Genomic DNA, 12907 nt, shown 5'->3' with positions numbered 1-12907 from the left:
AGCTGACTTGCTTTATTATGCATCTGTTTGGGGAACTGTGCACTATTATAAATTAAAACATTTAACTGTTTGGGTTGGTGTACTGGTGGCCCCAGGTTTGTTCCAACCAGCAAATAGCTGCTCAGAATTTCCCAGGACAGTGTACAAAACGCTATGTATGGCTTCCAGGTTTATGTTTGAAACATTGAGATTAAATGATTAAACTGTTCCAGAAGCAAATTAAACCAAGATAGGCTGAATCAAAATAGCTTAATCTTGTAGCTTGTATTGAAACTATGGAACCTGGTTTTCATTTGCTATGCTGTTTTTAAAGACCGAATGCAGTTAGCAGTCTCCTTAGGCAGGATAGTACTTTATGCTCATAGAGACAAGCATTTGACAGGGTAGAGGTTTCATGGGCCACAAATCTTATTTATAGGATAGCTCCCACTGCTTTTGTTACTCCCTTTCCGATATTTTAACCCTGATGTATATTAAAAAGAAAACCCCACCCATCCTTATGTAAGTCCTTATCTGTTTAATCCTTCCATCACAGCACAAACTATAGCAGAGGGCTTAATTGGGTTCTTCCTCTCTGCTGCTCTCTCTTGAGGTCTGAATGGTGCCAAGGGCAGAGACGACTGGCTGAATTGCATTGTAAGATCAGTGGTGTGCCAACGCCATGCCTTGCCCTTTTCATTGAAGAGGGACAAGATACAAAGTCTTTTGCCTCTGCTGGCTTAGACAATATCTAAGAGGTCAAAGAAAGATCCACAAGTTACAGGCAAGTGAGATCCCTTGTGATAGAATTAGTGAGGTACCTCCTGGAAGATAAAATTGTGGCAGCCAAAACCACTGAGCCACTATCCAAAGGCAGGAGAATGAATCCAGGGAGCAAATATCCAGAGGATTTATGGGAAAGGAAGTTTGGCAATTCTTGCTTCCCACCCTGTAGACTAAGCTATGCTTTTATACAGAGTTCCTATTTTTGATCTTTGCTGCTCTGCTTTTCTTCAATGAAACGTAGCATTTTTCCATGACATGTCTTTTGAGACTTTTAAAGAAATAATGGATAGTTGAAACCCTGAGAGGTAGTTCATAACTTTAGCCTTGCCACTGCTACTGCATTCGGTTGGCTGAGGCTGCTGTTCTTCCAGCATGTAGCAAATGGGATTTCCAAAAACTGAAGCTGACATTCCATCTCCCTCTTGCTTTTCTTGCAGGCAAGTATCTGAATTTTGGAATTCATTGGCATTTCAGAAGTATCTTGGAGCGCACAAACAGAAATGCAGGTTTTCAGTTATTAGGCCTTTTCTGGCCTCAAGATAGGAACAATTATGAACAAACCAAAACTGTAGTACTGCACATTATTGTGTAGGTGTTCAGGAAATGTTAGAGAGGCATGTGGTGTGGCTGTTTTGGTATAGAGAATTCTGTCTCTAGGCTACAAAATGAAACACCAAATTTATGTGAATTATAGCCACCCTGAATGCTCGCCAGAGCATAAAGGTCAGGTTTTAAAATAAATAAATTTAATCCAACAAGGATTCTAAATTGAGTTCAGTCTTTCCTGTCTCCAAATTCTAGCCTTTTGAGAATGATTCAGTCTATAGAAATATGTTCAGCAGTGGAACACAGAGAAGTTGGATTTTCTTCCAATTCCCATCGTGGAGCATGAAATGTTTCTTTGCTTAGACAATGCTGCTCTTTGTTCTAGGTATCTAAACCATGTCCGAGCTGCTTCCCCACAGGATCTTGCTGGTGGCTACACTTCCTCTCTTGCCTGTCATCGAGCCCTTCAAGAAGCCTTCAGTGGGCTGTTTTGGCATCCTGGCTAACTGGGGGGTAACAGACACCAAAGCCAAGCAAGCAAAACTCAGGTGAAAATTGTTGCCGTTTGCACTATGGTGAAACTGCAGTCATCTATCTTTTTAAAAAAAACAAAAGACATTGTGAATCTAGCTATACATAAGAATTAAAAATTCACTAAATAGAAACTTTATTCAGAAAAAGTGGTAGCATGTATGTTTTTTCTTTTCTGTGGTTTGAGGATAGGAATGGGAGATGCTTTGTGTGACTCTCCTGGGATGTTAATGGAAGATGTGAGCAATCGTTTCATGTATTTAAGGTTTCTGAAACAGGCTAATAAAATTTAAAAAAAATAACTCCAGATGTCCTTCTTGTTATTTTCTGTAGTTTCTATGTCTTCTTTTCAGGTTTTTATTTGCAAAACCACTGAAATGCTGTTTTCATTAAACCTGTATAGTGCAATTCTACTAAAAGCCAAAAGCCTTTTCTTCTCTTAAGTCAGTATCTAATGCAAATGAATTATATTTTTCTTCCCTGAAGCATGATACAAGAATCGGAGATACATTTTCATCCATAATACCTTGAGTTCTGAGCAATGAAATCAGAACCACATTGGAGATTGCAACAACTGTCATTCTGTAAATATGCAATTATGTATCTGGCTCTAAAAATACCAAAAACACATACAAAAGGAAATCGTAACTATTTGAAACTTTGTGTAGTTTTTCTTTACAAGCTCCAACAGAATGGGCCTTTTAGAATATAATGGTGCAAAACACAAATGCCTATCAGTTTTTCTTCAGAATGGAGAAGGCTGACATTTTTCTACCTGTTTGATTTTTGATAGTTATAAGAGATGAAATAAATAGGGATATACACAATCCAGATTCTAAGATGATTTTGAATTTTGTGGTACTCATGGAGAAGCTCCATCTTTTTTAGATTCTTTGATTCCAGGAAAATATATGTTTAACTGGATGCTGACAGACATTAAAACGCACTCCAAATCACCTTTCTGCAAGAAGGCCTCTCTAGATATAACATACACCTAGTTTTACAAACTAATATTTTTATTTCATATCCTGAATTCTCTTTTCCTCTGAAACAGGAGCATATAAACATCAGATATGTGTATATAAACACAGTTGCTTTTATAAACAAGGAAGTAAAAAAATTCAGATTATGAATAAAGATGCTCCTCAGTTAATAACCATTCTTTCAGCAACTGTTCCAAGTTACAATGGCACTGAACAAGGAGTTTTACAGTCCTCAAAAGTTGCAGCCATTGTAGTGTCTCATGGTCATATGATCATGATTCAGGTTTTTGGCAACTGGCTCACAATTATGACACTTGCAGAATCCCACTCTCATGGGACCACCATTTGCAACTTTCACTATACTTCAAATACTTCATTGTTTTTTACTTCAACCCCCTTAGCTTCTCAGGAGCTGCTCAGGATCTGTGGCTGGACAGAGACTTCACAGGAGGAATGACATCCAATGCCCTATGTATGGGTACTTCAAGACTGCAGAGAAATACTTCATCTTGTTCATTTAGTTTTATACTTTCCTCATTGGTGGATGAATAATGACACAAGCTTGAACACAAAATACTACAAATTATGGAAAAATACAAAATTTAATGTTCTTCAAATAAGAGAGTTGACCCTAATCATACATAATTTAAAAGAACATACATAATTTAAAAGTACAATCAACTCGTAAGTGTGCAATTACCAACTCTGAGACAGATTAGATAACTGCTGTTACACAGAGAGCAGATGCAATGTACTTTCCTCACCTTGAAAATGGAATTAAAATTCTAATGTCATGATCCACATATCTCCTAGATGGTTTGATTATTTTCTTCAGTGTGATTTTCATTTGGGCATAGTCGTTTAGATGGAGGTTCTTCTGGATCATCTGCACAAACAAATTTAAGATAATTATATCTGAATGGCAGGTATATCCATCCACCCACCCAAACCTAATAGCAGCTTATGCTTCTCAGACAGTCTCTAAGCATTATTGTGTGGTTTTGGCTAAATAGCATCAAAACCCACATATACATATAGATAGTGGTAATGATCAAAGCAATCTGGTTTCATGCACGAGAGGGAAATCACATCTTCTGTATGGTCATAGATCAGCATAGGTGATGAGAGGTAGAAAGCTGAGGCAGACAGCAAAGAGTTGCCCAGAAGTGGAACAGCATTAGTAAGAAATCGTTGAAAAAAAAAGAGTTATAAAAGAAAATCTGATGCCAAAATTTGGGGAACGTTATTAAAATCTTTCAAACTCATAATCCATAAGATTAGCAATATACAATAAACACCCCTTAAAATAGATATGGACAAAATAAGTGAATTATAAAAAAGCGAGCTTGAAAAAGAAAGGAGAGGGCCACATAGGAACTGGATTATTTTGGTACTCTATCCCCCAATGTATCTTTTGAAATGTCAATCCTGACATTCAAGAATCTTTTACAATCACTTAGAAATAAACCAAATTAACTATTTATAGCAATTGGTTTTACAAATCACACAAAACCAAGCCGACTAACTAGATTATAGGTTAGTGCGGTATATATGTCAGGTCAATTTGAGACAAGAGACCCACAGTGCTCTTTAGATCTCAACCCAAGAAATATCCTGAGTCAGGTAGCAAAATTTTACTAAGCTTCCATTTACCCACATATTTTCCACTGCTGAATTTACCTGTCAGCGGCTTGTATAACACCTCAGCTGGAAGTTGAAAGCTAATGCACATCATTTCTTTATTGGGTGCTACATTTCTCACCCATTTAAAAGAACAAAGACCATGTAAGGAAGTTCCCAGTAAAGCTTCAACTCTTTCTTGAATGTCTTGCATAGGGTTATCATGTTTGGAAAAACAGTGGCAGTGCACTATTGGAAGTTCAGCACTGACTGGCTCTCCATTCAAAAGATGCCTAAAGACATCCAGGAACTCAATTGCCATGGCTGGCAAGTTCATGATGATGTGTACAGAATTTTTCCATTCCTTCAAAGAGAGATGCTTGTTCAGTTCTTCTTTCACTGGCCCTTTCAAGAAATTCCTGCCATCTAGGTTGAAGACTTTGACTTTTTTGTCCACTTTATTTAGTTTACAGTTGTGCTGGAGCCACTTGCATGATTCAGGGTTGAGGTCGTTTGCAAACACCATGCAGTTCTTCTTTGCTGCAGGGATTGCAAAAGGCCCCACCCCTGCAAAGACATCAAAGAGAAGATCTCCTGGCTTTAAAAGGTTGACAATCCGCAAATGTTCGGTAGAGAGGCGAGGATTCCAATAGACTTTGGAAAAATCAAATTCATATGAGATATAGTTTTCTTTAACCTACAAGAGTTCAAATGAATAGGCCGACAGTTAGCTGCCAAAGGTCAGGAAGAGTGAAATGCAATGAAAGATTACATTTTATACCAAAAATTAAAGTTCCTGTTTGCTAGCTATGGAAGAATCTTTTGCATGTCCTTGCAAAAGATCAGATTGAGAATGACACCCAAACTAAGATTCATTCTTAAATATGGAAGTTCACTGGATCACTTTGGCCCAATCATTGTTTCAGCCATTCTATGTAATGTGTTTATAGTACATTCTAGACCAGGGATGTCAAACTCTATTTCATTGAGGGCTGCATCTGGTTTGTGTTTGACCTTGGAGGGCTAGGGGTGGGCGTGGCCATAGTAGCAATGGCCGGCTCGACATCACTCATGTCGGGGGCACCTATGGTAGCCAGGTGCTAAGGCAGGACATCCCTGAGACCTTCCCTCGCTGATTATAATCTTCCTTCCTTCCTTTCTTCCTTTTCCCTCTTCATTCTCCTTTCTTCTGCCTTCCCCTCTTTCCTTATTTTTCCTTCTTTGCTCTTTCTATCTTTCCTTCTTTTTCTTTGTCTTTCGTCTTTCTTTTTCTCCTTTCTTGTCCCTTTTTGCATGCTCAAATGCAAAAGGGGAAACTTTTCTCCTTTTGTTTTGTTTTTAGTTTGTTTTGATAGCCCTCTGCCAGCAAAAATTGAGCTGTTTCCAGGCCAGCTCCACGGGCTAGATCTAAGCACCCCCAGCCTGAATCTGGCCCTTGAATTTGACACCCCTGTTCTAAAGGAACAATCGTGTTTATATTGAATGACTGAACAAATATGTTGTCATGTCTATATAAAAGTCATGCTAATTAAAAGACACAGGACACACAACCCCATAGCTCTATATCAACCTTAAGCATTTATGGTGTAAGAATGGACAGATACTTAGAAGTACATAGCTACCAGTAAGCCTTATAACACTGGTGTTTTATATCAATGTGAGATCTAGTTTTCATCTGTTGAAGAAAAACAATTTAAAACTCTAAAGCACCAATGACTTTCCCATGCAGAGTTTCAAGATGGCTTTTTAAAAATTTAAAAAATACTAATAAAATAAATCTGTCACTATCTGAAGTCATGCTTCTGAAAATTAAGAATGACAGTTTGGTTTACAGCTTCTTCAGTAATATATATTTTAAACAAGTTCTTATTTTTAAAGAGAACATACATTTATGTATGTTATCCTCTATGAGCAGAAACAATCTTATCATGCTAATTTTGTATCAACCGTCCCTGTCAGGGAGTTGAAAATATCAATAGTATATCCTGAAGGCAAAAACAGGGTAATATAGAAAACAATATAGTACAGACACCTTTTTGGGAATCCTAAATACAAGACCAGCCTTGTATATATGAGTCCTAATTCTGGTGGTTATCAAATGCAACTATCTCTCACCATCTTCCTTATCAAGGACAATTCAGGCAGTCACAGTTATTGTCATAACTGAAATGTAGAAGGACTGACAGAAATTGGGGGTAGAGGTAAAAGAGGGATCAGCCAAGAATCCCTACATAGCCATAAGCGAATTAAGTCCAATCTTTGAATTCCGTTGACCCGTATCTTAACTCCAAGCAGGTATTGTTAGTTGAGAATATTCCTGTGCATAGGCATGAATAGCGATAAATCAGTCTAACTGGCCCTTCACATGTGGCCTTGATATTTTGCACCCAGCATCAGAGGCTGAGTCATTAAGGGGCTCTCACATGACCAGAGTCCAAGTCAAAGAGGTCAGTGGGCAAGGCTCAAGGGCAGATAGGTACTACAGATGGGCCAGCAGGGGCTGGAGGTGGGCAATGTTGAAGATGAGTAGGCTGGCAGGGGCCATTTGCAAGTGCAGATGGGCGAGGAGGGGCTATGAGGAGATCCCAGGGTTCTTGTCTACCGTAACAGGGCTCCTTGGAAGAAAAAGTAGCAACAGAAACTTTCTCTGCCTGCTTCTGCATTGACTTTGCTTGTGGGAAGCTGGAAGGGATTGTTGCAAATGGTAATCATATAACTGCAAGGAGGTTGCAATACTCATAACTTCAAACCATTCGTAGGTTCCCCTCCCCAAATACAGCACCACTGAAATTTTAAATGGTCATTGAATAGTGATTTAACCTGAGGACTACCTGTATTCAAACCATATGAATAAATACTAAATAAAACAACTTGATTTTGAAGAAGGAAAAAAATAATAGTTCCTAAACTAGATCCAAAACAAATGTTTCTGCAAGAATTCATTTTCTCTATACATATGTGTGTGCATGGACATTACATAAATTCAGCCATTGGTAAATTCCTTTTACTAGAACCTTTTAATCAGAGCTGCAATTTTATTCAGACAAGGATATCTGAAAACACAGATTTTCAGATATCTATAGAATTGAGAGGCAGACAAGAAATAGTCTAACGTTCAATAATGTCTACTTGAATCTCCATGTTAAGAGCATTATTTTTGCTAGAATAAAATACAACTGAAAGTCTCGGTACCTTTGTTATCATGTTGGCACCATCTCCGGCTAGTAGCTCCATTTCAAAGTTTCGATACATGCTGTCTATAATATTGATTTTATTTACAGCACAGGTTATTCCTTGATTTTTATCAACGATAACTTGTCCTGAAAGAAAGTCAAATATGTGAAAAAAACAAAACAAAAATCCTGACCATTTAATAACTAAGATAAAGGTGGTAAGCAAAGTACAGAAAACCTCTTCCATGAAATGAGTGCTTCATTTCTTAACAAAGAAAGGTAATTTTATTTATTCTTTAGTTCTTCTCCAGAGGAGAAGGATTGTATTATCCTTGCAAAGGAATGTGGCCTGACCATCTCTTTGTCTCTAAGGGAAGCTCCTTAAAACTATTTTCTACGGAACTGCCACAATGCTTGCTTCTGAAACCTTTTAACATTATATTCTTCACTACACAGAAAAAAGCTTACAATTTAACATTTATTTTTCCTCATTTGGAGAAGTTTGTTGCATGGTTAAGGGACAAAATGGTACCTTAAGCCTGACAAGCCACAGTGGCACCCTCAATCCAATTAGATTATCATTCAGTGTAATATTCCTTTATTTTAAAGAGATTAGAGAGGAAAACGCAATCATAAAAAGGCAGCAAACATGGAAAAAGAGAAATGGCTAGAGAAGATGGGAACCTTGGTCTCTAATTTTGAACATAAAACAAAACTTGTATACCCTCTTAAATATTTGAATGAATTATTCAAAAATTTGAATTCAAGAATTTATATTATCCAAGTGCATTTTTACTCAACAGAAAATTTCATTAAGGGGAAGCAGGAGGGACTTTTCCCATACAGGATCTACTCTTTTGTCCTTTCAGTCTATACATAGAAAGAACTGCCAAACTATTCTTGACTCAGTATAGGAAACATCAACCAACAACAGTGAGACTGGAATGATCAAAGGGAAAACAGAGACATTGAACAGAGACCTGTGATTATTGCCAGTATACAGCCACTGGGACTGCTGAAAGGAGGAAGCTGGCATTTTGCCAGCTGACAATTTTGGATATTAACAAGAATTAGGATGTAAAAACATCAGAGCAGAACTCCCATGTAAAAAGTCTTTGAAATCCTGGCTTTTCCCCAGAGGTTGGTTTAGAAATAAGTGGTGAGCCTTTTGGGGGGAGGGGGAAGGGGGGATTTTACATGTTAATTTTAATGTCTTTTCCTCTGGAAGTATATAATTCCTTATCTTTTATCTTGGCTCCTGCTGTTTGTAATGTTGCATGCCACCCGGAATCTTTATGGTTCACAAAATTTGATAAATGTAACATGCTACCTCTTTTTTTTTTTTTTACATTACGCAGACATACTACCTCTTATTTTATACAATGCAGAGACCATCTTTCAGGTTATCCGTGCCTTCTGAAGGGATGGGGTGGGGATAAAACCTTAAGCTTGGCATTCTGTGGATGCTGCTGGAATCATTGTCTTGAGCTTATTGTGCCATGAAACCACTACACTATGTGCCTTCCATACACCATAACTCTGCCATTCCATATACCATTCCCACTCCCTCACCCCTTCACCGGCTGCCTAGAAATAGGGGACTGAACCATATGACAGCACTGAAATACAGTTGCTTTCAGCGCTTTTAAACTGACAAAATTGATGGAAATGCTTTACCCAAATCAATTGTGCCTAAGATTACGGAAAGAAAGAGATGCAGTGTTGCTTTCAACCACAGCCAAAAGTCAAGCAAAAGATGCAATTCTATGACTTCATATTTAAACTCAGGGAAATTGAATATTCCATTTATTTCTCCAGGTTCTGTTGCATTCTACGGCTTCCCTGAATACGCAACTGTAGGAAGATAACAGCTCAGCATCTTGTGCTCATACTCTTCAAGCAGAAGGTCACAAATTTCGATTTCCCTAGCATCTTTATTTAAAAGGATTGGTTAGCAGCTGACGGGAAAAGACCTCTGCCTCCAATTTTAGAAAGCTGCTGCCAAGGCTAGATTGATATTCTGAGCTGATATAAAGTACCTTCCTCTTTTTTTTAAATTTAAAAAACGTTTAAACCATTGAACCTGACCTTGCTTTAAATTAAATTCTTTTTCACATATTGTGCTAATTTATGCAGTAGGCTACACATCAGTATCCTTTACAAAAGATTTATTGCTGCTGAACTATATAAAACAACTTACGTTATTTTTTAGGCATTGAAAAGCTCAAATGATTTTTCATATCTAGTTTTAAAATATTAGCCCAATTATCTCTTTAGAAACCATTAAAAAGCATTTCTACAGGTTTTTTTTGATTACACAGTAATTCCTGACCATAACCTACCAATTAAATGTTTATAAGGCAGCTGATGGCTTCTCAGATTCATGTGAGCAATATGGCCAATTCTGCTGAAGGCTGTAGTGATCTCTTGGCCTTCAGGAAGCACTGCTTTCAGAATTTCTTCTGTCTTGAAATTATCATAAGTAAGTTCCATGTTATACTTGACTGTTTCAGGGTTAATACCAAAGCTTTTTAAGATCTGTTGCTCAGATTCACCCAGAGAACCGTCAGCAGATATTTTATGTGGGTCTAACAAAATGTACTTTCTGTTTTCATCGTCAGGGTCTTCAACGACTCTCTTGAGACCTGGTCGCTGGAGTAGTACTCCTTTAAGAGACTTCAGCAGATTGCTTGTTATGTCTTTGTTAACTAAAAGAGCTGGGATGATAATATCATTTTTGAAAGCAGCTTTGTCAAGAGTGGTCATTCCACGTACTCTGGGATGTGGCAAGAACGCATCAAGCTCAGGTTTCTTATCAGCCATCTCCTGCAGGGTGAAGAAACTTTGTCTCTGAATTTTTGGAAGATGTTCAGGCAATCGATTAAAAGACTGGTTCCAAAGCATCCACAGTGTTGGAAATAATGTTTCTGATCCAAAATACTTCACTTTCAGAAGGCAAGGGAATAAGCTTTTTAATTGCCTTAAAAATCTAAAAGAAAAAGTGTTCGTTTTTAGATATTACTCAGAGAAGAAGTACAAGTTTGAATGTCTGTATGGCACTCAAAAACTATTCCTATAAGTAAGTCTAAACCAAACTTTGGGTTAGGTAAGATTTGATATAACAACAAATTTCACAGAAGATTGATCATGCTTACTCATTTTAGGGATCTTTAGTGCTCTCTCAACTTGGTAGTTTTCTTGCAGATATCATCAGTACTAATGATGCTACCTAGTTTGATACTTAATGAAACATGTGCAAGAAAGCCATCAAGCTCAGAGAGCACCAAGGACCCCACAGTTCTATCTAAACTAAAAATAGTCTCTTCTATTATCTTGAAAGTTCCCTGCTAGCCATAGCTTCCTTTGTTTTAATCCAAAGTGGCAAATCATTATTGCGATGTTCAGAACAAGCCAAACTTCTAAACCAAATCTGAAGGATGGTTTAAAATCTTGGCTTGTTCTAGACCTTATAGTCATAATTTTGGTAATTTTGAAAGTTACAATGCCACTGAAAAAATTGGCTTATGATTGTTTTTCACACTTATGACCATTGCAGCTTCCCCATGATTATGTGATCAAAATTCAGATGCTTGGGAACGGTTTCATATAACAGTTGCAATGTCCCAAGGTCAACTGATCATCTTTTGTAACCTTCTGACAAGCAAAGTCAATGGGGAAGCCGGATTCATTTTTAACAATTGCAGTGATTCACTTACCAACTGCAGCAAGAAAGGTTGTAGAATGAGGCAAAACTCACTTAACTATCTTGCCTAGCAGTGGAAATTTTGGTCTCAATTGTGCTCGCTAACCAAGGACTACCTAAACTAGGTCAGTTCTTCTCAGTCCAGCCTGCTTATATCTTGGTAAATTTTTAAATTATTCCTCTTAAATCATTTTGGCATCAGATTTATACATTATTTTGTGTAAATGTGTCTATGCGTGCTCTTGAGTCAGTCTGGCAATTCCCTCAGCAAATTATGCAGTTTGCTTACCAACATTTTCACAAGTGATTGCCATAATTAAACTTTGAGATTCACTACCATGAGATGTGGTGCCAGCTACCCCTTTGGTCGGCTTCCAAAAAAAAAAAAAAGGTTGAACCAATTTAAGGACATATGGAATCAAATATGATGCATTTTAGCATTTTACCACACTGAAATTTGTTTTTCATTTGTTGTATTGTTGCTAAAATGTTATTTATTTTTATTTATCACATTTTTATGCCACTCGTCTCTCCTATAAGGTGACTCTGGGCGGCTTAATGAAATACCAAGAAGGCATAGGAGCATAACAATGTTATTAGGACAATTTTGTTATTTATTCTACAGTCGAAGGTTGTGTAGTTTTCTATGATTGGAGGTTTTCACAAGGTAAACGGTTACCTGCTGAGGGTGCTTTTGCAAAGAGCCTTCTACAATCTGGTTCCCCTTCTATGCATTATAAGCCAGACAGATGAAACCTCTTCTAACCACCGATTTCTCCCATCGGGCAGGATTTAGTTTCGATGCTCCCTCCAAATTTGATCCCTTTGGCCTATGTCTTGCATCACGTGCAACGTGCCTTACTCTCCAAAGAGAAAGGGACGCTCTGCAGAAAGGGAGCTCGACGTGGGTTCCTCGTATTCAAGACCCCCCGCCCCCTCCCTCGTGCTCCCTATCGAAACGAGGGCGGAGAAAGAGGCCCTTCCCGCGTCTCCCGGCCTCACCTCATGCCGGCCTGGTGCCGCGTTCCCTTCACTCCTTTCCCCCAGAGCAGCCCGGCCTTCCCGGCCTCATCATCACCCGTCGCCGCGGCGAAGGGCGGAAGGGGGCGGTGCGGCCCGGCCTTCCCGCCCTCAGACTGGCTCTGGGTAGGGCCGAGTGCCTCCTCCTCCTCCTCCTCCACCGGTCGGTCGTAAGGACCGGCTGACTGCGAAGCGGCGGGGGCTGAGGTTACTGCAGCCTTTGCTCGCCCGGCTCACCATGGAGCAACCGCGAATCTGCACAGTCAATTCCGAGCCGGGATGGTATTTGTCGGCTCAGGACTTAGAAGATGGAGCCCCGCTCCTCTCGCCCCCGGACACGGTGCGTGTCGTGCTTTGGGGGGTTTTCGGGGTGCGGGGATGCGGCTTTCTCAGACAGCTTTCCAGGCTTTCCCTTCTCCCTCGCTGTCTGACCGGCAGGAATCGCGGTTTTAACCCACTTTCTGAATTAACTCATTTTCTGGATTCGCTTCATACCCCGAGCCGCGGGCTATCCCAGGGATTGCAACCTTTGCAACTCTTTTAAAGTGTGCCCCCCACAACTCCAA

The 12907-nt window shown here is 39.0% G+C and overlaps 3 protein-coding genes across 4 annotated transcripts in view; 2 read left to right on the top strand and 1 right to left on the bottom strand.

Annotated features, from left to right (window-relative positions):
- The window catches only part of MNAT1 (MNAT1 component of CDK activating kinase), a 110633-nt gene extending 108489 nt beyond the window's left edge, over nucleotides 1-2144 (top strand). For both annotated transcript variants that reach the window (XM_087922331.1, XM_026698646.2), the window contains one exon: nucleotides 1697-2144. In XM_087922331.1, the coding sequence (XP_087778457.1) occupies nucleotides 1697-1828 (132 nt within the window). In that variant the 3' untranslated portion in view covers nucleotides 1829-2144. The remainder of the gene's footprint in view (nucleotides 1-1696) is intronic.
- Nucleotides 2145-3408: 1264 nt separating this feature from the next.
- Nucleotides 3409-12524, bottom strand: TRMT5 (tRNA methyltransferase 5). Its single transcript, XM_026698643.2, has 5 exons — nucleotides 12324-12524; nucleotides 9961-10607; nucleotides 7638-7765; nucleotides 4506-5142; nucleotides 3409-3711 (listed from the first exon to the last, which is right to left on the bottom strand). The coding sequence occupies exons 1-5, from the start codon at nucleotides 12326-12328 to the stop codon at nucleotides 3635-3637; spliced, it is 1494 nt and encodes a 497-aa protein (XP_026554428.2). The 5' UTR covers nucleotides 12329-12524; the 3' UTR covers nucleotides 3409-3634.
- The window catches only part of SLC38A6 (solute carrier family 38 member 6), a 47984-nt gene continuing 47599 nt past the window's right edge, over nucleotides 12523-12907 (top strand). The window contains exon 1 of the mRNA XM_026698644.2: nucleotides 12523-12681. Within this exon, the coding sequence (XP_026554429.2) occupies nucleotides 12580-12681 (102 nt within the window). The 5' untranslated portion in view covers nucleotides 12523-12579. The remainder of the gene's footprint in view (nucleotides 12682-12907) is intronic.

Source organism: Pseudonaja textilis, chromosome 1 (assembly GCF_049901715.1).
Source record: "Pseudonaja textilis isolate UNSWEBS1 chromosome 1, rPseTex1.2, whole genome shotgun sequence".
Taxonomy (NCBI): Eukaryota; Metazoa; Chordata; class Lepidosauria; order Squamata; family Elapidae; genus Pseudonaja; species Pseudonaja textilis.
The sequence above is the reverse complement of the archived record's forward strand: the minus strand, read 5'-3'. Positions and strand labels throughout refer to the sequence as shown.